Source organism: Molothrus ater, chromosome Z (assembly GCF_012460135.2).
Source record: "Molothrus ater isolate BHLD 08-10-18 breed brown headed cowbird chromosome Z, BPBGC_Mater_1.1, whole genome shotgun sequence".
Lineage (NCBI taxonomy): Eukaryota > Metazoa > Chordata > Aves > Passeriformes > Icteridae > Molothrus > Molothrus ater.
This window is the reverse complement of record NC_050511.2, coordinates 21,676,723-21,704,459: the sequence shown is the minus strand read 5'-3', so window position 1 is coordinate 21,704,459 and position 27,737 is coordinate 21,676,723. Positions and strand designations below refer to the sequence as shown.

General features: G+C 40.5%; 2 protein-coding genes across 4 annotated transcripts in view; one reads left to right on the top strand and one right to left on the bottom strand.

Annotated features, from left to right (window-relative positions):
* The first annotated feature begins 1,592 nt into the window (after nucleotides 1-1,592).
* CD180 (CD180 molecule) lies at nucleotides 1,593-2,747 on the top strand. Its single transcript, XM_036403736.1, is given in 5 exon segments — nucleotides 1,593-1,849; nucleotides 1,851-1,975; nucleotides 1,978-2,174; nucleotides 2,177-2,338; nucleotides 2,340-2,747. Coding segments are annotated over 5 exon segments (1,149 nt in total).
* A 5,059-nt stretch (nucleotides 2,748-7,806) lies between these two features.
* Nucleotides 7,807-27,737, bottom strand: part of MAST4 (microtubule associated serine/threonine kinase family member 4) — a 278,816-nt gene continuing 258,885 nt past the window's right edge. For all 3 annotated transcript variants that reach the window (XM_036402886.1, XM_036402887.1, XM_054517825.1), the window contains 11 exons: nucleotides 27,278-27,379; nucleotides 23,576-23,698; nucleotides 23,218-23,330; nucleotides 22,148-22,275; nucleotides 21,815-22,047; nucleotides 20,842-21,042; nucleotides 19,399-19,628; nucleotides 17,525-17,647; nucleotides 15,735-15,871; nucleotides 14,939-15,120; nucleotides 7,807-14,106 (listed from right to left, as the gene is read on the bottom strand). In XM_036402886.1, the coding sequence (XP_036258779.1) occupies nucleotides 10,226-14,106; nucleotides 14,939-15,120; nucleotides 15,735-15,871; nucleotides 17,525-17,647; nucleotides 19,399-19,628; nucleotides 20,842-21,042; nucleotides 21,815-22,047; nucleotides 22,148-22,275; nucleotides 23,218-23,330; nucleotides 23,576-23,698; nucleotides 27,278-27,379 (5,453 nt within the window). In that variant the 3' untranslated portion in view covers nucleotides 7,807-10,225. The remainder of the gene's footprint in view (nucleotides 14,107-14,938; nucleotides 15,121-15,734; nucleotides 15,872-17,524; nucleotides 17,648-19,398; nucleotides 19,629-20,841; nucleotides 21,043-21,814; nucleotides 22,048-22,147; nucleotides 22,276-23,217; nucleotides 23,331-23,575; nucleotides 23,699-27,277; nucleotides 27,380-27,737) is intronic.

The following is a 27,737-nucleotide window of genomic DNA, read 5'->3' as shown; positions in this document are numbered from 1 at the left end:
AACTACCTTGTGGGGATCCTTTTTTGAGGATTAATAATTAATCCAGAAGAGTAAACAATCCTCATATGTACTAAATTTGATAAGAAAGTACTGCAGATGAGACACTTCAAATTAACACAAGAGAGATTCAAGGCATTCTTTTTAAAAAAACTCCCCAAAACCCCAGGGCTATGCATTGCAAGCCTGTGTTGAGGCTTCCTAGGGTTTTGGCTGCTGCATTTTAAATAATTCAAAATTCTCTTTGGGTAATTTTGTGGGTTGTGTTAGTTTGGGTGGGGGGGATAGATTTTCCAAGTGCCATGTTTTCCTATTTATATTCACAGTACATAACTCTTTCAAATTCACTGTGTATTTCACAGATTACAGAAAATAAAAGCTACACCTGGGAAGGCTGAGGAATGAGAGAGGTCCATATGACTATTTGCCACAACAGAAGTCCTCAATTTCAGCTTCAATGTGGTCCCTTCCCTCCAGAATTCAACTTCTCTGACCTGAATTCTCTTCTCTACTTGGACATAACAAGGTATGGAAGGAGCATCCTTCTGCTCATCACAATCGTGGACCCCCTGTCCCTGTCAGAGACAGAGATTTCTGGATCACACTACAGCAGCATCTTCCTGCCTTCACAGGGAAACCAGCACCTTCAGACAGATGGTGAATTTTTCTGCTAGCAGAGATCGATTCACTTGGGCAATATCTTGGCTTCTCCTCTAAGGACAATCATTTACAGTTTTCAATAGTGTTCCCTTAAAACTGGAGAAAGACATGTTTGGCCCTTGGAAGTGGCTGGCTTTTTTTTATAGCAAAAGAGATTTTCCTGTTAAGTTAGACATTAAATACCTCATGTCTCCTGACTCCCACAAATGCCTCCTCACACCCATCATTTCAGGACAGGTTTTTCTTCTCAGCAGAACCCTGTAATTAAATGTGAACTTAAAAGTACCAGGCAAGCATCAGTGAAAAAGACACTTTTACCCTGGTGAGGGCAACAGATAATGGAGTTTAACAGATATGAGGTGCAGTTTTGTGCAATCACGTTACCAGGAGAGTTTGTGAGACAGGCCACTGATGCAGTTTTCTATTGTTTTCTCAAGGTGTCAGATCAGCTGGGTGTATGATGGTGCCTTTCCCAGCAACAGGCAGCTGAAGACAGCAATTCTGACCAGAAACCTGCTCATGTTTCTGTCTGACACAGCATTTGCTGGCCCACGTTCCCTGGAGCATCTGAACACAGACAGGAATAACAAGTATGTTCTTTATTCCAATGACAAATCTTGGCAGCTTAGGTATCTCCATCTTGGGCAGCAACCACATCTCCTCACTGCAGCTTCCTCCCAACTTTCCCACATGACACCTCAAACACTCCACTTTCCAATTAACAACACACAAGCAATCTCAGCAGAAGGTGTCCAAGCTCTGCAGAAGAACAGCAATGTAACTCTCATCCTTAAAGGCAAAGACATTCCATACACTGAACCTGGATCTTCTCAGTCACATTTCTACAGTTTGGACTTAGTGAGCTGTGCTGACGTCCCTGGGGCCCTGGTGGGGACTCCACAGCTCAGACCTTTTGGCTGGGAACATTTTATGCTATGGAGAAGGAGCCCTACATAAGCCCAGATATTTCACAAGGCCTCTGTAGTGTCTCCGTCAAGGATCTCCATCTGCAGTTATGGCACCTCAGAAATCTAAATGCTGACACATTTCAAAGCTTAACCAGGCTCCAAAAGCTGGACCTAACCCAACCCCACATCCATGCACTGCCCCCTGCCATCAGTGGCATGAGCTTGCTGGAGGAGATGGTTCTCAATGCAAGCTGCTTTGAGCAGCCCTGCACACCAGCACTGCTGCCTTCCCCTCCCTTCCCACCTCCACATCCAGGGTAACTCACAGGTTCTGCAGCCAGGCTCTGGCTATTTGGAGAAACTAGAAAAGCTTCAACATCTAGATTTAAGCCAGAGTGACTTTGAAAGTTCTGATGCTCTAGCAAACAGCTGAGAGCTTTGAGCAGACTTTGTTACCAGAATCTGAGCCACAACACACACCTCCATCTCCAGGACATGCTCATTTAGGACAGTGCTAACCTAGAGCTGCTAGACTTACCCTTCACTCTTCCCTATATCAACACCTTACAGAGCCCTTTCCAAAATCTCCATCTCTAGCAAGTGCTAGAGATGATCTTTCCTCATCCCACATTAATACCAGCATTCAGCATGTCTTTTAAGGCTTGAAAAACCTCATGTTCTTGGACCTTAGTCAAAATAACTTCGATTTGGGCATCATGCCAAAGGACAAACTGTTCCAACAACTATCCAGTTTAGAGGTGCTAATCCTGAAATGCATCCTGTGAACTAACATCAGTAGGTAACCAAGTATTTCACAACCTCGGGAAGTTACAGCATGTTGATCTGAATTACAACAAGTTTACTGCATTCAGCACAGATGCATTTTCAAATGCCAAGAGTATCAATCTCAGTTGTGTCCATAACAGGACGCACAATGTACCAGGTGTCCAGCTAGTGCCCCTAGATGGCCACTTTATAATCAATTTGAGCTACGACCTTCTGGACTGCTCCTGCTCTAAGACTGATTTAATTACTTAGTACAAGCAACATCTGGATAAAATTGAAGGCCCTGAAGGAACAAGGTGCTCTGAATTTAAATTTCTACCTGAGTTCAGCTGGCCACCATCTGACTCTCCTGTGGAAAGGACACATCAGGAATCATTGCAGTTGTTTATCCTGTAGTGGCATCTTCATTTGGGGTGTTCACTGTTTCAAGCAAAATTACCAGCAACTGTAAGTCTAGGATGGGGACACAGAAAATATCTACAGCAACTGTATTAAGCTGAACGACACCTCACTGGTTTTATTTGTGACATGTATTTTCTTGACTTTTGTAATATCCTCTCCACCTGTACTAAAACCTAGAAAAATGATGAAACAATTAGAATAAATAAATTATGACCCGAATCTTGAAAATTAATAACTTATCTTATAGAGAAATCCCTGTTCAACTGAATGGTAGCCCTGTTGTACCAATACTGTGGCTAATGCACTTGGAAAATTTAACAGCCAAAATACTAACCTCCCTCTCTTTAAGAAAAGAAAACCTCACCACCACCACCACTCCCAAAAAGGGGAAAAAAAACCCCAAGCAAATATCCTAACCAAGACTCACCAAACAAAAAAGCCCAACCAAAATCCCCAACCAAATTCCACCCTCTATCAAATTCCCTTGAAAATCAATGTTTTTTAAGAGCTGGCAGTAGTGTACCCCACTCTGCAAAAAAACACAAAAAAACCAAAAAAACAACAAAACAACCACTACCTGTGAAGAACAGACTGATTTATGGTTATACAAGACATGCCTGCAGGACTGGCAGAAACAGCATACATCACCTCTGTGAGTTTTTAAAAAATATTTCTTTAAAATACTTTTGATCCTTAGGGAATTCCCAGTCATTGAAATTCTGTCTATCTATCTTTCAGCCTGAGGCAGGCCCTGCTCCTGTGCTGTTTTCTAAACAGTAAGTAAAGACAGAATGATCTTTCACTGTAAAACTGTAGATTTGTGGGTCTAATCTGTGGGTCCAATGCTCTGCTTGCTTGCACAGGGCAAACCCCCACAATGCTGACAGATATGAGCCTTTGCCAGCCTGGAGTGGACTGTTCCTTTCAGCCACAGCCCAGGTGACAAAACCAGAGGCTGTAAAGGGAGCAGAGCACTAGACAGCCTCATCCCACAGGTGCTCCTTTGTGCTGCTTCTGGTGTACATCCCTGGGGAGAATTCAGAGACAATGATCCCTACTGCAATTGATATGCAACAGCTAGGCAGGAAGAAAGACTTATTATTTATATAAAGCCAAATTGCTTTCTCTGCCATCACATGTGAATAAACCCAGAGTAAGGCAGAGTATGTGCATTGGACCAGGATCTAATAGGAGCTGGCCAGGCCTACTCATCTGCCCTGTACCACCATAAAGTCATTTATGTTTATTTAGTACTTCTGTAACAGGCTTACCTTGATGGGTAGACAGAACTTTGCTGGTGGTACAACCTTCCTGTCTCCTGGAGCATGCACCACGGGGAGCTGGCCCAGTATCACTCCCTGCCGTGTCAGCCTGGAGTTGCTCTCTGAGATGTGGAAGGCCAACTCTCTCCCAACACTTCCCATGCAGGACTCCACATTCAGATTCAGCTGCTGTCCAAAGGCATTTCCTCAACATTTTCCTCTCTAACATTTTAGCTGACTAGCTAAAATTTCAAAGGTTCCTGCTGGACTAGAAAGTTTTTGCTCATTTCTGATGATACTGCTGACAATATCCCAAATTGATCTTCTCCAGTAAGAAATACCTCTCATTTGAAAAGCCCCTTTTACTACCTGTTAGCAGACCAGACTCATGCAATATACATTTTTGCAGCTTTTAGATGCCTTTGCACCACATGCACCACATACATCACTGCCCTAGCCCCCAGTTTCTCCTCCTCCTGCCTTCACAACTGCATGCTGCCCAAGGGCACACAGGGAGAGACATTTGCTGCCCTTCTCCAGTTGCCTACAAACACTCCTGGATTTAGCATACTAAAATGTTGCCTCTGTATTGCTGGTCCCCGTTCCCTGTTCACTTGGGTGCTGAAGACTCCTCCTGATGCAATGGGCAGGTGCTGTGGTCCAGCTGCCCAACATGAAGCTGCGTGGGCTGTCTGCCCTTCTGCAAGGGCTCAGCTGCAGGACAGAACTGTCCCTGAGCAGACCATGCTGCCCCAGCTGAGCACACCTTGGGAGCAAGGCAGGGACGTTCCTGAGCTCAGCCTAAGGTTCAAGGTGCATTTTCCTCTCACTCTGCAAATCCAATTGGTTAAATGAGCAACCTCCAAAATCTTAAAAATCCAGCATGACTGCCAGAGTGTGTTCCACCGAAGAAAGACTTGTTTCTCTCTTGGAATGGTGGGTTCAGGAATGTGTTAGACAAATACTGGCATTAAAAGGGAGCATAACACACTCCAAGGGCACAAAAAAATTGCTCAAGCATCAGGTAATAACTGTGGGAGATCCACCTATAGCTGTGACTGGAGGGAAAACTGCATGTTCTGCTGGAAGGTATTCTGAAATGCCCTTTTGTTTGGGGAGCCCACCACAGGATTTAACCACCACCAGTTTCTGAAATGCTGTCCTGTGTCACAGTGTAGACTCAGGTGTGCACTTACTGTTAAAACTCAGATGTTTGAGATGGCAGAACGTGTTTCCCGTGCCATATATATTGCACACAGAGTATTAAGGCTTTCTTGCAATCTATCCCTTGCCCCCCACACAACTTGTTTTAGATTACCATATCTTCAGGTGTTCTAATTTTGCTCTTTTCTTTACAGCCTGTTTTACTCTGCTCTATTTGCCTGAAAAAATGTGATTCGTAAGACACTGTGCTAACAATGCTGAACAGCATATGCTGTATATTTCAGATATACACAAACCCTAAATACAGGGACTGACTATTCTGAAGGAAAATTTATCTCTGGATGTAATACACTAAAATGTCCTAGATTACATATTAGACTGTTAAATTCAAAGATTTAATCTTCTGGGATTACTTAGTAAGGATATACATGGAAAGAGGCAATAGATTTTTTTTTCTTATAGAACTGTGTACCTAGTCAAGCTCTGATGTGATGCACTCTTCTGGCTTTCAGTCATGCCTTTTATCTCTTGTTTTTTCCAAATATGGCTATGAAGCCAGCACAGAGAGAGAACAAGGGAAGTGTTTGAGGTGAATGGTGCCTAACAAAATTTAGCTTGTCACCACCCTAAGCTCCTGGACTACACATCCCTGAAAATCACAGTACAACTCAATACCACAACACAGAATTTATCACTATTTGCAAAGAGAAGGAACTTGAGCATATCTTCATTATTTCACAGACTGGTAAGCCCTTAGCTTTATTTCACCAGGACAAACCAGAACTCAGAGCCAAGTTCTTCTTTCCTTAACTGTGCTTAAGCAAGGTCCCTCAGTAGAGACAAAAGTCAATTTTTGAAGGGGTGTTTTACTCTGAACAAGATGGTTGAGTAGGCCAATTTCTACTTACGTTAATTTCAAAATACACTCTCTGATGTCAATGGAACATCTTTTAAGAACTCTCTCCCTCATTCACTGGTCTTGTCTGTACCTGGAAAAAGAACAGGTGAGATCCCTTCCCAAACAATCTATACTATACCTCCCATATCAAACAAATTAGAATTTGGAATTCTTTTCCTCCAGCAGCAGAAGACATTTTTCCCTAGCAAATCCCTTGGACATCCTCTTCCCCTTCAGATATACATTTATTAGGGCTGGATATGCACAGCTACACCGTTACTGTCTTCTTACTCTGCAGTCTTCTCAGTTCCTCCTGATGCTCCCAAATTTTCCCTTTTGAACTATAACCTTTAGCATTGCTTCCTGACCATGGTGGTTGTAACTTTAAGGTCCCTTCCAGCTGAAACCATTCTGTGATTCCTACACTCAGTTCATTCAAATGCATCCTTGGCAGGTACCTGGAAGATTAATCTACTCAGTTCTAATCAGCTACTATACTACAGATACAGCTAATGGACAGAAAAACTGTTGCTAACTCAAGGCAGGCAGTGGGACATACATCCATACACCCTCTACCATCTTCCTGTCCTGAGATCTTTTCCTTCTGATCTGCCCTCTCAGTTGTGATCCAAATCAAGCTGGATGTCCCTGTGAAGTCTTGCAGGCTATGCAAGACAACAATAAGGGGCCTAAGGGGGTTCAGCAATCTGACAGTTCAGTGCTGAAGAAGGGAGTTCACGTTCCCCTTCAGACCATGGAAGCATTCCCATCCCAACTAAGATGAAAAAGTGAAGATGACAGGCCATGCCAGCTATAACAGTGATAACCCATCTCTCCTAACTTCCCCCTTAACACAAACTCCACACACCACCCCTTTGCTCTGGCTGGCCACACTCTGGGGGCTCACTCTGGGCATCCACGTTTCTATGTCTCTCCTGACAGAGACAACTGTGCTGTCCACCGCCGTGGAATAGCACAGCTGGCAGAGGCATGAGACAGTCAACCCTCAGCTCTTGTCATTTGCCTTCCCTCAGCTGCTGGATCCTGCTCTTCTCTCCTCAACCCATCAGCTCCCGTCAGCACACTGGATTTTCAAGACAATCTGCCTTCTGGTGGGCTGCAGCAAACTGGAAAAGCTGGGGGTGAACTGCAGCTTCCCCTCACATATATGTTTCAAATAAGAGAGAAAAGCAGCAAAACTGATGCTGTAATACTGCTGCACTTAGTGCTGTACAGAGGAAAAATAAAGAGAAAACAATGCAATAATAGCATGTGAACACAAATTCCCAACTGCTGGGCAGCTCTGCAGAGTTACGAGCGGCAGAAAAGTAAAGAGGTGTATACTTTAATATGTGCTGCTCCTACATTAATAAATGATTACATGAGTTTTGCAGAAAGAATTTAAATGTCACATTACAGGCTACTGTCCATAGAAGCGAGCAGTCAGGCTATGTCATCCACCCCCACACCACACTCTCCTATCCAACAGCGGAGCAGAGGATCCAGACATGGCCTGAGATGAGATGCTCAGCCATGCACACCTCCTCTGTCCCCAGACCAAACTGCATTTCCTCATGCAAAACACTCCACTAGCACATGCCTTAAAGGCACCATTTTTTTTTGAGCTGGCCCCAAAAAACACCAAAACTGCCAGCCTCTGAGTACAGCAGAGATGTGCCTTACATTACAACAGTGAAAGCAGATCAAGAAAAAAATGCTAACACAACAATTTCATGCTGAATTTTTATTTCAATGTTATGCAACTGCATAAGTATAAATAACTGTGTTCAATATATAACAATTATGACATCCATAAGGAGTTTCTCAGAGAAAATAAGACTGCAAACACTTTATTGCACAGACCCTAACGATTTTTTTTTAACTTTTAATTTTCTTTTGTAAGCTGAGAAATCTACTGCAGGAAGTCTACAAAAGAACACATCAGATCTATAATCACATTAAGACTGACCACGAAGAACACAGGCAGGAGGATCTCTAACAGCTCACTTATAAGGTAAACACCAACAAACAGTTACTACATAAACACAAGCTTATGCACTGTTACACTTCCAAAATGCAAAGAACTTATTTGTCAGAAGTGATAATACAAAATATTCATAAAGGTATACTGTAAACAAAAGCTAGATGGGTTTTAAAAGAAACAAGAGGATAGCTGAAAAAATGCAGAGACTGTAAACTAGGAATTATCTCCCAGACAGAAATGTTATTTTGAAGTGCATTAGCATTCACTTGTATTAACTGCCAAAGCACAGATGAACTGTAAATGTCGAGACCATTTTATTTTTAAGACTTCTCAAAAATTATTATCCACTGCTTACTAGCTCCTTTCTGAATGCATCATAGGCAGTATTAATGTTCTAGTGCCACATGTAAAATCAGGAGTTGTTTGTGATACTGGATTTTTCCTTACAAGTTTGCTGTAATCCAACTAAACAAATCAGTATAATAACGTTTTCAGCAGAGGGAAATGAATTCTGCACACTGTCTGTTGTCACACAAGTCTCCAAGTCAAGATTACACTGTGCTTTTACAAAAAATGTTCTAGCTTTTGAGACAGAAAGACAAACCATAAGCACTGGTGAAAAATGTAGGGGCCTAGCTCTACTGTGGCTACAGAAAACAGAAATAAGCAAAACAACCATTCTATTGATCCCCAATTATTAAAACCCATGCGCCTGCAAGGGTATTTCGTAGTGCTTCTGTACATGTTTCAAATTTTACCTTTCATCCCTCAAAACAAGCTAAATACTCCACACAAAAATGATCAAAGTCTACACGTTCCACTGTATACAAAATTTAAATAAGGCTTAGCAAAAGTAAAAAGACAGTAACATTCTAGCACCAAATAGCTCCAACAAGTTCCTTTGTTAAAAAATGCTTCTTTTATAATTACAGTATTGAATTTTTTTTGCATACAAATAAAAAGAATATGTTATGAAATGTATGGAGCTACTCAATGCATTTCAAAATGAATATGAAACCCAGGATTACTTGCTAAAAACAGCAAGTTAGGTCTACAACATAAGGCCCCAGCTATGTATGAAAATGTGTCAGATAGCCTAAACTTTTCTGAGGATATGATACCGAAGTGTATTTTTTCTTTTTACCTTACTTGTCATAAAATAGAAATCAGCTACCAGCTGTATGACACTAATTAAACAGACCTATATGCCATAATACGTATTCACTAAATGTATTAAGAACAGGGATGAACATACTAGTACTACCAGTCATGTGCTTATACTTGAGCCTCACACTGTAAGGGCCTCAATTTAAAAAAGCTCAAGGAACTCGAGAGGATTGCAGCAAAAAACTAAGCACATGGCATGTGCTTCAGAATTTCAGCCTTGTCTGAGGTGAAAGTCACACAATACACTCCCAACAGACAAGGCAAGAACCATCATTTCACCAGAGAACACAACTCTTGCTTGGATGCCCTGATAATTAAGTGGTCTTCCCATAGTTTTAAGGACATCTACTCTACTCAGACTTTGTACAGCAGGGAGATGCAGTTACTTCTTGTGTTAGATCTGGTGAAGCAGTCAGCCAAGTACAGTACTATCAAAATCAGATTATTAAAAATACATGTAAAAACTCACAATAGGTCACCGTATTATTCTGTACTAGTATTTTTTAGCCTCTATCTAGGATTTTTAGTTAGTAAAAATGTGGCCTGTTTTTCTTTTTTCCCAGTCAGACCAATGCTTGTGCATGTCCATGCCAGCTCTGAATTTTAGTAATTTGGTTTCATATTCGAGTATGGGAAATACGTGGCAAAGCAACTATCTTAAAAAGGGAAAGAGTAAACAACGCAACCAGCAGCAAAGTATATATGCTACATTCAAACCCCAAACACATTGCTAAGTATTTACAGAAGAAGTATTTTCAAAAGCTCTAGGCTGTAAAGGTATTTTTGTACAAATACTATGTGGTAACAGTTTTACCGGTTACAATTGGAAAGGCATTTTGAAAAAAAGTCCTCTCTTTACATATCCCCTTGTATTGTTTCTTCAGTGACATGAAAGCTTTGCCGCACAAAGACACGACACAGTGCTGGTTTAAAGGCAGTACAACATATTGAAATTGTTTCAGCTAGTGTGGAACACACACTTGGCCAGGTCTTAGAGTTAACACGTTTTTTTGTGAGCACTGCTCCGTGTAACTTCCTTTCCTCGACGCTGCCGAGCTGAGTCTTTGTCATCTGAAAGTGCGTTAGGGCGGTCAGGTGTGGCTGCTGACCTCGGTAAATCTTTACCTACATTCTGTTTTCTTGAAGCAGACTGCTGAGTCAGAACAGTATCTTTTCCCTTTACATCCACAGTGTTAACGAAAGGAGGCTTTTCTTGATTTCCAGGTTTCCCCCCAAGGTTTGAAGGAGGGTGGTGGGCTTCTGCTACAATAGCGGCACTGTGCAAGGCCATCAGTGAAACACTCTTAGTCATTTCTGCCTTGCTGCTCCCTGTGGAAGAGGTGCTCTTCTTACTTAGTTCCTTGCAAGTTGCAGGAAGGTCTGATGAGCCTGGTTTAACCTTTGCTGAAGATGCCTCACTTTTGGCTGAAACAGATGAAACAGATACTTCCTGTCTACATTCAGAGAAATTGGATGAGCAAGTCAGTGGCTTTCCCGGTGTTGCAGCCACACGACAAGAACTTTGCCCACTGGCAGCCGGCAGATGTTTTATTGCAGTCTGCTTGTTTGCATCCTCTGGCTGTTTCTGATTAACTTGTCCCTTCCCTTTTATATCTTGAGAGATTTTGCTACTTGTGGTTGCCTTTTCTGCTCCTTTCCCTCTGACATCACAGGTTGTGAGACAAAGGGTAGGCTCCACTTTCCCACTGTCAAGCTGAACGTAAAGTGCGTCAGTGCATATTTTTCCTTCAGGTCTTTTGTCTGCAGCGATCATCTCATTACCAGGACTTCTCTCTGCTTCTTTGTTCAGTGAGAGACAGTCTTTCACAGTGGAAAACTTTGGAGTGGTGGTTTGTTTTTCACTGAAACTAAGTTGCTTTTGATCAGCAGATTCCCCCAAGCCTGCTGCTTCTTGCCTCTGCATCTGCTTAGAACTCTCTGGGCCTGCTGGTAGTGGGCCCACAACAGAGGATTTGGGTTTGGTGTCAGGGGCTGTGCTGCTCATTTGGAGGGTGGTGAGCGAGCCATGGTCCAAACCCACAGGCCTTTCACCCTGCACATGTTCAATGTTTATTCTTCTTGAAGAGCCTGGAGCAGGAGAAAGGTGATCTAGGACACCTTTACTGGCATGCTTTCCATCCTTCCGGGAGCTGGCAGACAACTGAGTAACAATTTCTTTTTCTTTTACGGCTGGAGCACATGGTTTTTGTGACAACATCTGTTTATCCAAAGACTTAGACTTGGAGGAACTTGTATCAGAGGCTGGCCTGGGTTTATTGCTGCTGCTTTCCACACAGGTGGCAGCAGGCTTCAAGTGTTCTTGAACGCCTTCATGAACTTCTATGGTGCTGTGTCTGCTTACTGCCTCTTTCACAGCAGGGGAGCCTGAAGGATTAAGTTGCTGCCGAGGAACTTGGCTGGACTGCTCTCTCTCACTACTATGAAGCCTTATATCGGTGAGTGATTTCTGATCTTTCTTTCCCATGTCTTTAGCACTGTCCTTCAGCACAGAAGAAACTGGTGCAGACTTCTCAATTTTATGATCATAATCTCTTGAGGGTTGCACAGGCCATTTGGATGGAAGAGAGTCACTCTTTGTCTCTGTGACAATTTTCTTGGACTCAGCTTTCTGCTTGGTTATTTCCCTTTCCACAAAACTTTTAGAAACACTGCTGTCATCTTTGCCTAGCTGTTTCAGTGATTCTCTGCCATCCTTAGGTTGTGCCTTGGGGCCAGCTGGCTGTGTTTTTCCTTGCATCTCAGGTGGAATGGCAAAATCAGCACAATTTTTTTCATTGCTCTTGGAGCAGGTTGTTATCAGGACGTCTGAGACAGAAACCTTCAGAGATGACTCCCTGATCACTTCCACCTTTGCAGGGATAGGCTCACAACCTCTCTGGGATACTGACTGTTTGACAGGCAACTCTTTCTGTATTTGCTTCTCTTTTCCTACAGCCTTTTCAGTAGTGCTTTGGCCAGAAAAAGCTTTGGAATAAGTCTGAGTAGTTTTAAAACTCTGACTTTGAGTAACACAAGACTTTACCTCCATTGAATACTCCTTTTGTTTTGAAGGGGAGGTATCTTTCTTCTGAACAGCTTCAACAACAGAAATACTGCCTTTAGTGGCCGGACTAGAAACCTTTTTCTCTGTCACTGCTTCTGTAGCCACAGAGATGAGTGGTGGATTTGGACAACTCTTGCCTACTTGTAGGACCTGAGGCTCTGCGATGTTGACTTTGCCAGATTTTGGGTAACTTAACAACTGCTCTTTCTGAGAGGCCATTTCTGCCTTCCCACCACTCCCTTGTGGCACTGGGGGTTTAAGAGATCCCCCATCACTGCTGGTGCTCTGTCCTTCTGGCAGCACACACAAAGGCAGCTCAGTCTTCGAAGCCTGTGGCCCAGAAAGTAACGCAATGTCTAGCGTGCCTTCTATTGGCTTCAGACAGGAAACAGACCTCCCATCAAGCTTGTATTCTGAAGGACTTTTTCTGACAGGAGCTTCAGAAGGAGTAAGGGCTGATTTTTCCATGCTCATGTCTGCTCGGCCACTCAAGGTCTTGAGAGGAACAAAAGAAACTGAGTTCATCTGAGCAGCATGTGCACTGCCAATAAATGCTCTACCATCTGCAACTGCAGTGGAGTCCTGCTGTATGTTTACAGGTCTGCCTGTACTAAGTTGAAGGCATTCATGAACATTAGACGTCATCTTAGGTTTTAGCCCTGGACAGACACTGTCATCTTTTTCTTCAATAGACATTTTCTTTCTGAGATAATCAATATTGGCAAGTTTACCATCTAATCTTTCAAATTTGACAAATTCTTTCGTTGGTATAATTTTATCTGTGTTTTCTCCCTTTCCATTAAGTATCTTGTCAGAGGACTGAGGTAGCACATCTTGCAGGGTACATGAAGGGGAAATTCTTTTGAAGTCATAAGAAATATGACTGAGTTCATTAGGGGGAGGCCCATGAGACAACATCTGTCCATCTAAAGCAACACCATCATTTGATCTCAAGTTTGCATTCTTTTGAAGGGTGTCTTTGAGTATGCCACCAGCTGACTGGGTCTCTGCAGTAACAATTTTAGTTTCAAACTGGTTTGATCTTTCTAATACCTTCTGGAATGCTTTTTTGTCTCTTTCTTCCAGTCTCAAGGTATTGGGATTTTCTGGTTCACTGCTAGGTTCATGTATAGCAGCATTTGCTTTTTCAGCAAAATCTTGCTTTTTCATAACCACCTTGACCTTCAGCTTCTCCCTGTCTAGCTCATCAATGGATTCCTGTCTACCCAATTTTCGGGAGATGGGTCGTTTCAAGCAGCCCTGCTCTGCAGGCCTGACTCGTGTGAGCGATGGCACGTCACAAACATTCTCCTCCAAGCTCTGAAGAGTTACCTCTCTTTGAGACAACTCTCTATTCACTTCTTCCTGGGTCACTTCCAGACTGTGTTTTCGTGAACATAAGTGTTTTTTATCACTGCCGTAAGAGGGTGCAAGTTTCTCTTCAGACTGAACTCTCTTCAACAGTGGAGATCTTGGTGGCTCTGCACTCTTTGGCCTGACAATATGCCTCACAATAGTTGGAGGTGAGTGCATTTTGCTAGGAAAGGACTGAGCTATTTTCGTATTTCCAATCGAATGTCCCAGCAATGGTGATGGGGATCGCTGAGGAGATGTTGGCTGGGGTGTTGGAGAAGGTGTCCGTGCGAGAGGAGAAAGGGGAATGCTGCCGGCTGATTTGCGCCTTCCTGATCTGTATCTTTGCCCACCAAGCTTTGGACCCAAGCCATGAAGAGTGCTGGGTCTTATGTGCCCTGAACCAGCTGGAGAATTGGGAGCACTGGAACTAGGGGAGCTACTCTGAGAAGAGTTAGTACCTACAAAAAGAACAAAAAACCAAGCAAACAAACATAAGATTAGCAAGACTTTTTCTATCTTGTCTAAATGTTCAGTGAGAAGCAGAACAAAAGCCTATGCTGTCTCCCACTACAGTGTTCCAAAATCTGGAAGGTTTTAAGTGGAAAAGGTTTTAGGCTGCAAAACCTGCATCATTCCAATTACACATGCTGTTTCTCCCTTTCTCTCTCTTCCATCATCCCCTTTAAGTTATCTCTTGCTTTTACTTAAATAGAATAACTAATGCTTTCTGACACTTCAAAGCAATGATCAAGGCTTTCCAGATAATTTACCTTTGCCAAAGGATTGTACAATAGCAGTCAATTCCAGTACACACTACAGTTGTGACAGAAGTTCAAGAAGAAAAAAGGGGCAGGCCTTTAGGAGTCAGAGAGATGCATATTTTAGCACTCAGCTAATCTTTTCAGCAATAAATCGGCATTCATGAGTGCCATCCTAGTTCCTTTATGAGGCAACTTTTATCTCACTTTCACTCTTTTATCTCTTAGGCAAAATCCTCTCTTTTGCTGCAAATATGGACTTTTTATTATTCAACTTTCAGCCACTGGACTGAGCTTTAAACTAGGACAAACTTAAGAGACAATTGCTTTTTAGGTGCTTCTGTATCATAAAAACACCTTTTATTTTGCATCAGGAATCTGTTTCCCTTTTCCAGACAGAAAACAGCTGCTCTATGATTATACTTGTCAGAGCTGACTGCTCTTAGGAGAGCATATCAGATCTGTGGGGGCTCACAAAATGCACAGTACTCTTCCAGTCTTTTTCCTCTGTTCTCCACTGCTTCACACTCACCTGATGGAAAATCAGGAGTGGAACGGTAGCTTGGGGTAGGAGATCTAGGAGATAAGCTGTGGGTTGGAGACCCAGGCAAGCTCTCCCCTGAAGAAAGTGATCGGTTCAGGCAGGAAAAGCTTCTGCTTGTATGAAGAAGAGGTGAGGGTTGCTTTGCCAGCTTTTTAAAGAGAGATCTTCTCCTTGTGTGAGAAAAACACAGCAATAATCATAAATTAAGGTGCACAGAAGATACTATTAGCACAGGCAAAATTCTTGCAAGCTGACACTATGAAAATAGTAAATCTATCTTTACATGAAAGCAAACCACACTGCAGACTGGGAAGTTTAGAAAGCATCCTGATTCACTAATAGGTGAGATAGACACTGTAACTAATTTTATTCATACTAAAATTTACTATATTTCAGAAGAACATCTATCTCCTTATGAGTATAGATCTTTATTTTCTAAATTTAGCAACCTATCAAAACTGAAGAAATATCTATAAAGTACTAGCAACATATTTATAAAATACACATGAATGTATCATATTAAAAACACTGATAAGCACTGCACTAAGAAGTTTAATTAAACAAGTGCAAAATGATATAGTTAAACCAAATTAAGATGTAACCTCAGTTATTCACTATTTTTAGTTATTTAGCAGATCTAGTTTAGACAAAACAAGATTTGGAAGGCCACAATCTCAGAAAGAAGGTAGCAATACAGAAGATAAGAAAAAACTGTATTAGCTTCATATTTTAAATTTATTGCTATGTATAGACAGACACACTGTGAAAGCAAAGGACTACTCACCTCTCTAAACTCTCCTTCTTCTTGGTCTTCTTACTGCGCCTAACCATTCGGCTCCTGTAGCTGTTCCGCCTGGCAGGTCCTGTCTTGATGGAAGTGTTTTCAAAAGGAGTTGTCATTACTGAGACTTTGTTGCCACTCTGCCAAAATGAAAGAAGATGCCTTAAGTGTGAGTAATACGAATAACACAAGACAACTTTGCCTTACACTGAATCTACACCATACACGCAAATGCAATGAGAATCAACTCCAGAATAAGAGGTATTTCTGCAGGAAACCCTATGCAGACATTAGCATGCATAGTTAGTAAATGAGGATTGGGAAGTTCTCAAATTCGGCCGTATTTCCCAACTTCCTCCATTCGAGCTCCATGACAAGGAGTAATTCCAGTAATTGTAGCCAGACAGAAGGACACCAAGGATTGACCAAGACTGAAAACTTCAAGATAGAAGCTTCTACAGAAAAACCTGATTTTCCCACAAAGAACAGCTGTAACTGCACAGTGGTCCACTCACATCTCAAGACACCAACTGTTACAATGATGAAACAGAGGAGAAAAATTAAATCTTCACTGGCAATCCCAAACCACATTTTTATCTTGTCCAAAAGGGTTAACAAGTATGATTAACCTAAGCTTTTTAGCACTGATTGCAAAAAGAGATGAGTCAAAGAAAAAAAGCATTTACTGCTAGTTTTAGGAATCTGTAGCTTCTGCTTAGCACTGTATATCCCTACAGTGAACTTCCTTTCAAAGAAATTGCAATAGCCCAAATTAATTTATGATAAAGTGCAACAAATTAAGTTGTAGATAAACAATGATCTCTTGTTTTGTGTTTACTCTTCTAAGTAGTGAGCAGGGTTGTCATGTTTCTTTTTCTGCATCTGACCTAGACAATGAGTGCATAGCTGACTGCCATAAGTCACAGAATTTTCTCTTATATATTTCTTTCAAAATTGAAAAACTTGGAAGTTCTTCCTGGTTTCAGAGAAATAAAATAAAGACTGAAGAAAAAGCTATTTTTCATCTTTCTTTAGCTTTTTATATTTTCCCATCACCTCACTGCCTTCCAATGCTTTTTTTGGACTTCTTTTAAAACTGACTACTCACTTTGAGCTCTGCACATAACACCATAAATTGTTAATAATATAGAAAGCAAATATACAGCTGTCTAAAGTAATTCTGACCTACATTAGCTTACACTGGAAAGATTACATGAAAAATGAGATATGATGAGCTACAGAGAAAATAAAAGGGATTTTTTTCTTTTTATTGGGTGGTTTTTAGTTTCCATGGAAAAACTGTGTCAGACATGCCTGGGTATACATGAGACAAAAACCTTTTGGGCCCTAATATGAAAGGCAACCTCCTGTATAATAGGCAAATATTTAATGTTCTTTGTTTTTACTCTTCCTCACTGATTTTCACTTTTAAAGAAGAAAAATGAGAGGTATCATCATTGTCAGAAGTCTGAATTATCTGAGGAAGATGCAGGGCATTCGATAACATTCTTGAGAAGGTCAATTTTTTTGAGAGACAGAGACATCTATTTTTGCTATTGCCTCGAATTTACTTCAGCTATCTCTCAACAGTGCCAGTTATGGCAGAAAAACTAAAATCATGCACGATATAGGAAAGTTATTGGCCCTTGTCCAGATCTATGGCAAGAGCAGCTTAGAGTTTGTACTTCTAGGAACAATAAAATTGAGTAACTAATCTCAAGAAATCAAACGTAACCCCACCATCACTGGTGAAAACAGCAATCACTTTAGTATCCCAGCTGTCCAAGAGTTACCTTTAACAACAATTCAATGACTTCTGTATGAACAAGACCATGCACTGGCTCTCCATTGATATGAGTAATCAGGTCTCCAGCTTTTAAACCTGCTTGGTAAGCTGCACCTCCTTCTTCCACATTCTAAAAAAGAGAGAGGAAGAGAATATACACAAAATGAACCCCAAACCAGTTGGCAATGAAGAAACTTACAGATACTAAGTTATGTAAAGGAAGAAAAGAAGAAAAATACCTTCAGCTCTTTTACCATCCCCTACTTACTCCAACTTTGTATGAGTCTCCCCTACTTACTCAAACTTTATATGGGGTCTAGAATGGTTTCAAAGCTCACTGAAACACTGCTGGTTGCTATGGGTATTAAGTAAGCTCTGTAAAACAGGGAGTTTTCATGCATAGTAAGAAGGGGTAGTTCACTACCCACTGCAAAATTACAGAACTAAGTACAGAACTAAGTGAAGATTTTTAGCATCTGAAAATGAGAAACACTTTGTAATTAAGGTAATGGTCACATGCAATACTCTAATCACAACTAAAATTAACTCCACCATATGGTTAAGGATTGTTTCTATTTCCTTCAAATTCACCAGGCTTCCCATCAGAGGAGTTGGTGCAGCACAAAAGTGACAAAGGACCAAAAGAAACAGAATTGAAAAGTATTTTGAAGGTTGTTTAAATAATTTTTTGTATTTCTAAATGAGTATTTAAGTCATGCAGACACTACTGAAGACTACAATGCAAACAGAGCTTGAACAACAAACTTATAATACTTTTAAAAAGCCCAAGGTTTAACTTTTACTGCAATGTACCATTTTTCCCCTTCCTTTCACTGGTGTGATGTTCTTGCCACACAAGTGGCAAGAAATAATTTTTTAAAATTTATTCCATTATCCACCAAATGTACCCAGTTCTCCAGATTCAATACTCTTGATGGATTAATAGATCTAAGGGGTAAACAATATGAATAAAAAATGAATAATACACTACATCAGCACTGCTACTTCAAAATCTACCATACATATTTAAAACTAAGCAGTGCCAAAAACATGAAGTCTTTTGGTAAATTTGTGATAATTTTTTTAGGATAGTTGAAATAATTTATATACACATACTATTTATGTACGTGTAATTTAAACCATATATAAAATTATAATTTGTTACCAACATAAATTATAAACAAATGCATATATATGTACCTAAGTATACAATTATTTTACAATTAAGGAGGCTGACAACCAAAGAATTGCTTTAGCCTCTCTTCCACTGTGTAGTGAAGAGAGGATGAAAAATCCCTGATTTTTTCAAGACAGTCAATCTTTTTCCTGTGCCATACAAACCTCAAAAGTATTCACAATTCCAAACAATCTGCACATTTCTACACAACAGAAAATCAGTACGTGAGATCAGCTTACATGTGTCTTGTAAAATAGTGCTGATTTTCATGAATCCCTTAATTTATGCAGTTTAATAAACTCCACCTATTTTTCAACAATTTCTCTTTACAGTCTCCTACATTTGCAAATCCTGACCCAAATCAAAGAGGGTCTGCACTAAGCCTTTGGTTTTCTAAGACATAATACTCTGAACTCAAGACACTATTTTTCAAAACTGAGCAACTTGCCAGAATTTAAGAGAAGTTGCAGAAGTTCAACACCACATGTAGATAATGCTTCTGCCAAAGATGGCTTGTTGTCTTCCCTACAGGCAACACTGCTCTTGAATACAGGCAGAATTTCATTCTAAGAAAAACTGCTTGGCATATCATTGTAATTTACACAGTAATTGTTAACAAAGAGATGCCATGGGTACAAAAAAGCGAATCCATCATTACAGTATTCTGTGGCCACGTATTAGCAAGAAAACATGTATTATCTTACCCAAACAATGTGGTGCACAGTGTAGATATCGCTGTCACCCACATAAACCCTGATTGCTCGGATGGTAAAGCCATACTTTTTCCCTGAACTGTGAATTACAATTGGCTGATGAGGACTTGCAGCAGCAATTGATGAATCACGGCTGGGAGATGAATCTCGAGACGATGAAAGGTCAGATGACAGGGAATGAGGAGACATAGGACTTCCCAAAGGAGAAACACCAAACACATCTGGAAAAAAAATCTGCCTATTACACTCTGAGCACACACAAATTTCATTTGGCTTAATGATATCTTTCTATTAATATATGTCATTGTCTTTGTCTAAACAACCTCTCCTCCTCCTCACCTAGTGTGCACATTAGTGAATGAGAAGTTCAACAACCAGATACTAGAATTTAATTATTTTCCCTGGAGTGTAAACTGTATTGTTTAATGCAAGGGTTAACTTGTGACATATAGACTGGTTTTTCCTTTTGCACAGGAAAAACACTCATTGCTAACTTTGCAAGAACTATTCTCAGCCTCTTCCTAGCAAACATGGATGAAAAGAAAATCAGAGTAGGGTAGCAAATATTATTATGAATACACCCAAAATCATTCCCCAAGTAATCCAGCAATGCTTAACAAATTGCTAGCTGTTTTCTTGCTTTCGGTTATATATAAAAACAGATATAGACTACTCCAATTAAATCACAGTATCTACTGGGTACCTAGGGCAGTAACTCAATGTTTGTAAGAAGCCTCCATTGTTACATTCTGCTACATCATGTAAAGAACACAAGAGTTTTTCCAACAATACCAATTACAACTTTGTTTTATGTTATTGTTTTGAATGCACTATTTGCTCAAGCTTGTGCAAATGTGAATACAATTGCAGCAGTTTGGACTTCAGTTCTGGACAACAAGAAAGCGAAGTACCAATCCTTCATACGAAAACACTCAGTATTACTGTTATATGTTCACTTACAGCATTATTTCTGGCTCCAAATTTTGAGCACTAACTCAGACTACTACAAGTAGGAGGCTACATGCTATTACTATTTTTTGACACTGCTCTCCTGTTTATCAGCTTTTCTTATGGGGGATGAGAGAGAACTAGTCCTGTGATGCCTTAACAAACATCTGTTTTTGAGGGCTAATTAAAACTGAATCTACAACCCTACTGGTCAGATGGACCAAGGAATGAAGTTGCATCCTGCTGTACATGCTCAAGATCAAACACCATTAAGTTGCATTTTTGCCTGTCAGAGAAGGACCCTCAGCTGTGAGCACCATGTCTTGCTGACAAGATTGCACTGACTAGTCATGCAAGTAAACAAGAGAAACAAAAATGAGTGCCATGGAATCAATTCTGGACTATACAGAACCTTGCATTTGCATCATAAGCCTTCATAGCATTGCATAAATCATTAACATTTCAACTAAAAGTATTTATCTCTACCTCCTGGGATCATGAGGGACAAAGCACTTGCAGAAAGGGACTTTGTGACTTTTCCAGAGATCTTCTTTTTCTCTGTGCTTTCCAATCGCTGTCGAGCCATGTGCGATGCAACTTCACCAGCTGGCTTTGAGGAGTTATCTGTACTGTCCACACTCTCACTTCTTCCGTTTATTTGATCTAAGTGTTCTGAGAAACTGCCAACTGTAAAAAGAAGAAGGGATAAAGACACTGAGGGAAAACTTTGCTAAACTTTGCATTGAGGGAATATCCTTTTGCTAATGGACCACAGAAAAAATAAACTACTCTCAAGTGTAACTGGTTAAGTGTAAGAAGAGGATCACACAGTTGGAGTTATCACTGCAGTTGCTCTATTAATGCCAACACCATTACACAGGGGGATAGCAAGCTTGAGATACAGCACAATCAACATCAAGGTTTTAGACAAGGATAGAGATGGATGACCCTGAAGAAATTTTTTCCTCCATGATTAGAAAGGAGGGAGGGGGAGGAAAATGTGGACTACATGGGAAATCAAGGGCTTGAGAATAGAAGGGTGTATCTTGAAAAAACTCAGTGAGGTACAGAAGAGAAGGAAGCTGAAAACTGGTAGATGTGTAGATATGAAACTAAGGGCCCGGAGTCTACTGAAATGCAACAAGTATTTGAGCAGGGAGACAACGCTCAAAATTAATTAAGCAGAGAATGGTTTGCAACGCTTTCTCCTAGATTTGTAATCACCAAAGTGACTTCCACAAGTGAAAGAAAATCCTCTCAATTCTGAAAGGTGTACATAGTAGTGAAGTCAATTAAAAACACACAATGGGTAGGACACAAACCTGATCCCTGTTGGGACAGCTGTTTTTGAAAGCAGTTCTGAAATGCATCACTTCTACATCTATGAATGCTACTGCCACAAAAAGGTGGCCTGCAGCTGTTGGTAGTATCATCAATCAAAACACCCCCTGTGAACTACCTGATAGTGTGGAGCTGCTGATTGTACTTGCTGGAGTAGTTACTTCAGGTTCGTCTTGCACTGTTTCATCGCTCACAAATGCAGACTTTTCCTGATCCTCCCGGGGTCCCCGTGAGCTGGTGGAATCATCCTGTTCTCCTTCAGCTGACACAGACAATTTAGGAAGCAAACCAGAACTGCGCTGCTGCCGGCTACTGTCAGTCTCAGATGAGATGGATGTAGATATTTGCTGTCTGCATAACAAATAAGCAAACTCTCATTCAGTTAATAAATGAAGAGGCCTGCTATCTACAAACAGGATGTAGATGACTTGCTGTACATCCTTCTACTTACATTTCAGAATATTCTGAACTCCAGCTTAAAGATTCCACAGAAGGCAATGCTACACTTTTTGTTTTGTCTCCTGCATCTTCCTTTTCTTCACCTTGAATTTGAGTGACTCGATCTATACTACTAAAAACCTATTAAAGAAAAAAAAACACAAAAAAATTGAGTATCACTGACACATTTGATATTAAAAAAAAGGTATGTGGGATCTACAGTTCTATGATTTTAAATGCTTATATAGTATTTCAGATTTCAAACTTCAAATTTCTTGAAGCTTTTCAAATTTCCATCACTTCATTTTCTTAAAATGCTCTCTTGGTTCCTCATGCATAGGTATACAAATAGAGCCTCTTCTCATTATGTATTTATTAGTTTTCTCCTAATTTCAAAGTGCGAACCAAGACAGTAAAGCCAAAATCCTAGGTGTTTATTCCATTATTATTTCCTGCCAATTCACCTCCACTGTATTTATTGCCTGAGCATGTCCACTCTGATCAGCAATAATTAGCTCTCATCTCAGCTACTAGAGAAATACTACCTTTTGGCCAGTTTTACCTTTGATTCAGAGCATTCAGATAACTCCCTCAAATCTACATTTCTCCATTACTATAACACATGCTAACCATTACCTTGCTTTTTCCTTTGGTCAAATGTCACTAAATTAACACCTGCTACATGGTAGTACTGTAATACTAGTTACACACCTACAAGATACCCAGGACACAACTGGAGCAACATGAAAACTATGTATAAAGAAACCAATGCAAAGAACACATATTATCATTTAACAGAATGCTTCCTTGACACTTTCTGTTATGCAATAATGAGTCTTCTACAGAAAATATCATCATATTTATATAAGTTTCCATTAGTATATTAAAGATTCAAAAAGAAACTTTTCTACAAAATCTTCCCATATTTTGATTTAATGGTATTCATTGTATTCTTGCTCAATTTCAGTTATCTTCATAGTTTCTTGAGAAAATAAGGCCCTATATATCTCCTCTATATTTAACATTTCCAAAATTTGCAAAAGTAGAACAATACATACTAAGATGACAGAAATTTTTACTTACTTTTGAAAATCTGTGTGAACATGAGGAGAACTGTCTTATCTCTAAATTAAAATCTTCATCATTGGTATCATCTTCTTCCTCAGTTTCCATATGGTGGTATTTCTCAGAACGAGCTACAGACAAGGGCAATAAAATATCTGAATTTATCAGGAAGAACGGATACTATGTTTTAATATTAAATAAAAATCTAGTTCTAGCCTTAAGATTATTTTTGCTGAAGTGTCAATTCATTGGTAAAACTGCAAACTGCCAGTAATTCTGATAAAGGAGATTTAAAAAGCAGTAAGCAAGAGTCAAAGACAGTGATTACCTTAAACAAGGTGCTCATAACTTTTTTTTGATACCATAAAACACCTACTGTCAAAGTAACTTGTGTCATCTTCAGACTCCAACTGTGGAATAAACTCTGCTTTCTGCCTCAGCAGACTATTCCAGTCAAGGCTCCTGAAGAACTGATGCTGCTTTACTTCATATGCACCACCTGGAGGAGCCAGAGGAAAACATTGAGCAAACTGTACCAAATCCTCTAACAGTAAATGAACTAAACCCCCAGCCAACAATGCAAATAGCATGGAAAGGCATAGTCATTGCTGTACGCATGAACATCTACTACCCGTTCCCATGGGTAATTAGAAATTCCAAACCTGTCAGAAATAGTCCCTGCCCCTGTTTTCTTGTGGCCATTTCTTTTAACAGTTTACTGCTTTATCATCTTCCCCTTTTAAGATTTTTATTCTTCCAGATGTACTAATCTGTTAGCTACATATTAGTCAGAATCATCATATGTAGTTCCACAAATATAAATATGTGCACTAGGTGAGTAAGTACAAGTTATAAAGTAATTCAGAATGATTCTTAATAGTTGCTCAATATAAATGCTATTGCTAATTTAAGAGATCCTTTCAGTGTTTTATGACAGCAATACACAATTCTATAGGAAATACCCTATAATTTCTCTTATTTATTACTGCCTGCTCATTTAATGTGCATTAAATGATTACACTACTTTAAAGTCAGAAAACTACTGTAAGAACACAATGAAATACTGGAAATTCTGCCCTTTGCCCAGGTGGAAGATGGTATTACTAATAAACATACATCTAATTCTAAAACCTGAAAAAGTAACGTGCAGCAGCAAGACCTGTTGCCAGCTTGTTTTGGGTTTATGTTGCATGGTTTTGCCAGTGGGGAGGCTACAGGCGTGCTTCTGTGAGAAGCTGCCTTCCTCTATATATCCAACACAGCCACTGCCAGCTGGCTGCAAGATGTCAGCCCATCAGCATTATCTTGGATAATGTATTAAAGAAGGGGAAAGACTGCTGCCCAACAGCAGCCAGACCACGGTGGTGCAGAGATCCACCTGCAGCCCATGGAGGACCCCACAGTGGAGCAAGGTGGATCCCTGAAGTAGACTGCGATCCCGTGCAAAGGCCTGTGCTGGAGCACAGGTAGGACCTGTGGCAGAGAGGAGCCCAAGCTGTAGCATGGCTGCTGTCAGAACTTGTGACCCCATGGGAAACCCATGCTGGAGCACTCTGTTCCTGAAGACTGCACCCTGTGGGAGGGACCCACATTGGACCAGGGGAATCGTTGGGGAGGAAGGAGTGGCAGGGGCAGCATGTGATGCACTGACCACTACCCCCATTTCCTGTCCTCCCACACTGCTTGGAGGGAGGAAGTAAAGCAGTAGTGTTAATTGGTGATAAATTAAACTAATGTCCCTGAGTTTTAGTATGCTTTGCCCATGATGGCAAAGCACCTTATCTCAACACACGAGCCTTTGGCATATTTTCTCCTCCCATCCAGCTAAGGCGGGGAGGAGACTTGGGTACCTCCTGGCCAGCAAAGGTCAACTCAGCACACTGATATAGCATGTATGTCAAAGCTATGGAGAGAAAAAATGAAATCTCCAGAACTGGTTTCTAAGTCAGCATTAGGATTTCTAGATTAGGTTCTTCACTTTTCATACTGCACCAGGGAAAAATTCAAAGAAACCAGATCTTCCCAAAGCAGGTCAAAATCACATCTCATCATAAGTCAATAGCTAAGCAGTGAATATTTCTCTGAGCACAGTAATAGGATATTACATCAGAATTGCATTATTCTTGATTGGTATCAGACACTTCAAGCCCAAGAAGTCTTTTTACTGCTGTTTTCCTTCTTCAAAGTAAGTATAGTATCCACCTCTCTTCTTTCAACTTGCCTTTGCCACTCAGGTCTCCTGAGCAAGTAAATATTATGATTTTCACAAAGTGTTATGCAGCTTGCTAATACATATTAAACAGACAAGACTGTAATTTGAAATGCGTGGTGGAGCCCAGCATAAACCATGGTATTTTTCAGTGCCCATGTGGGACCTGTCACATTGCAGCCTCCATTTCTGTGAGCTGATTCTAGCACTTGAAGATCCTACAACTTTGTTGTGGTTTCTGAACCTCCTGCTTCAAAGAAATAGCTGCCTTATTTCCTTCTTCAGACTGCCAACTGTTAGAGAGACTAGAGGCTTTAAAGAGCCTCTGAGCACCACAGGTGCTTCATACTGTGGCACTGACCATTTAGTATTTAAGGCAGCTTCATCTCACCCCATTCACTTTCTCCACCAACTGCGTAGCAACAGACACAGAATTTGCAATTCACTCCTGATCCAGCCTCTCACATGGCAACAGTCTTCAATTAACACTGTATTTATCAGGAAAATCATCCTGGCAATGAAACAATACCTGGGAAGAGTGTACTTAAAACAAGGGAATAAAACTACTGGATTTTCATTTTGCCTTTGGCATTGGTGCCCTCTGCAGGAGATGACGCAAGCAGCAAGAGAAGAAGCTACTGGGGCGCGACACCTTCCTCAATCTTAACTTATTCAACATGGGGCAAGGGGCAGAAATAAACTGCTGAGTGCCACTTAGTCCAGACCACCAGTTACAGTGAAGTCTAAGGGTTGCTCACACAGAACCCAGCCATTCATTGCGAGGGACAATGCAGCTCATTCATATCAGTCACATCATCATGCCTTGAGGGAAGCCAAAGGAAGCACATGTCATTTGGGACCATGTCAACACTTCTGAGGGTCTGGGTTATAATCACATTTCCCCTGAGCAGCTGTGATAACACCAGTTATGAACTGATTCCTAAATCCTCTTTTTAATTAGGGCTAAAAATATGTAGCAAAATTGGACTCAGTTTTGTGAGCAATTTGCCAAGTACTCTCATGCTGACTCAACCTGCCACTTGGTTTCCTTAGCATCCTAAATGTATTTCTGTTCATGGCATACAATGTTCACTGTAAATAAGATTATACCTCTATATTTGGGCTCATTTATGCAGGAGGCTTTTTTTTTTTCTGTGTTTACCTAGTGCTTTGCCTAAAGGGATGGCAGTCAGTGACTAGGGTTCCCATACATTAACACTTAAAATCACACACAATATTCATTACTGCCTCTCACAGAAACTCCCAAATAAATCCTGGTCTACCAACCAACAAATAAACTCTTATTACATAAATGCACAGTACTTTCATTAGCCTATGGAAGTGTTAATACTTCCTTAACATTCATACAAGGCAGTAGTGCTTGATAAATGAGAATGAGAAGACTTTTCACCACACAACCTCAGACAGTCATTACTGAATAAGGATTTGAGTACTCATCACCCATCCTAACACTGGGGGGGAATTAATATGCCAGGCTAAGATACTTCTGAAAAAGGAAGTTGTGTATTGATTCCCCTCCTAGATTTCTGTATTTAGTCATTTAATACTGTATTAATGAAGAAACCCCATTCACTAACAGGGTCTTTGAGAAATTTCTGTGAGATAATTTATATTTATCAAATTGGGGGAGGAGTAAATACAAATGAGCCCATGTAAATCCCACAAAACCCAGGACAGATATCATCATGTTAAGTTCCTATTACTGGTCTTAATCTATAAATTATCATGGCTACTGCATGTCATGACAGATGTTTCCCAAGCAAAACAAACAGGTGAACAAAGACTCCCAATGCAGAATACAGAAGCTATTTCTAGTAGATTAACAATTTAAAATTAGTGCCTCCTAACCTGTTCCCAGTCTTTCCAAAGGATTCTGCCTAAGTAGCAGAGTAATCAGATCTTGGGCATCTGGAGGTGGTGCTTCATCCTTTTCAGGCCAGTTGATTTCATCTGAAAGAAAAGAAAGTTGCTTGATATTGCTGAGGTCTGATCCCAGCACAAATTGCATTAATGCTCTCAAAAGCAACCTAACAGCAAAGCAGAGTTAAAGCAACTTTCTCAACTTACTCTGCTGCATACCAATTATTTCTAATTTTTATACTCTCTATACAGACTGCATAAACATACTGTATTCCAATTTCCTTTGGAAGTATCATTTAACACAAAACTGTGTTTAGCAGCAGAACACATGAATGCTTGGCTCATGGAAAACTTTCAAAATATTAGCACAATTTGTATGCTCTCTCTTCCCCCACCAAATCAAGATTTAAACTGTAGTTATGTTCTATGGAAACTGTTGTTAAGATGG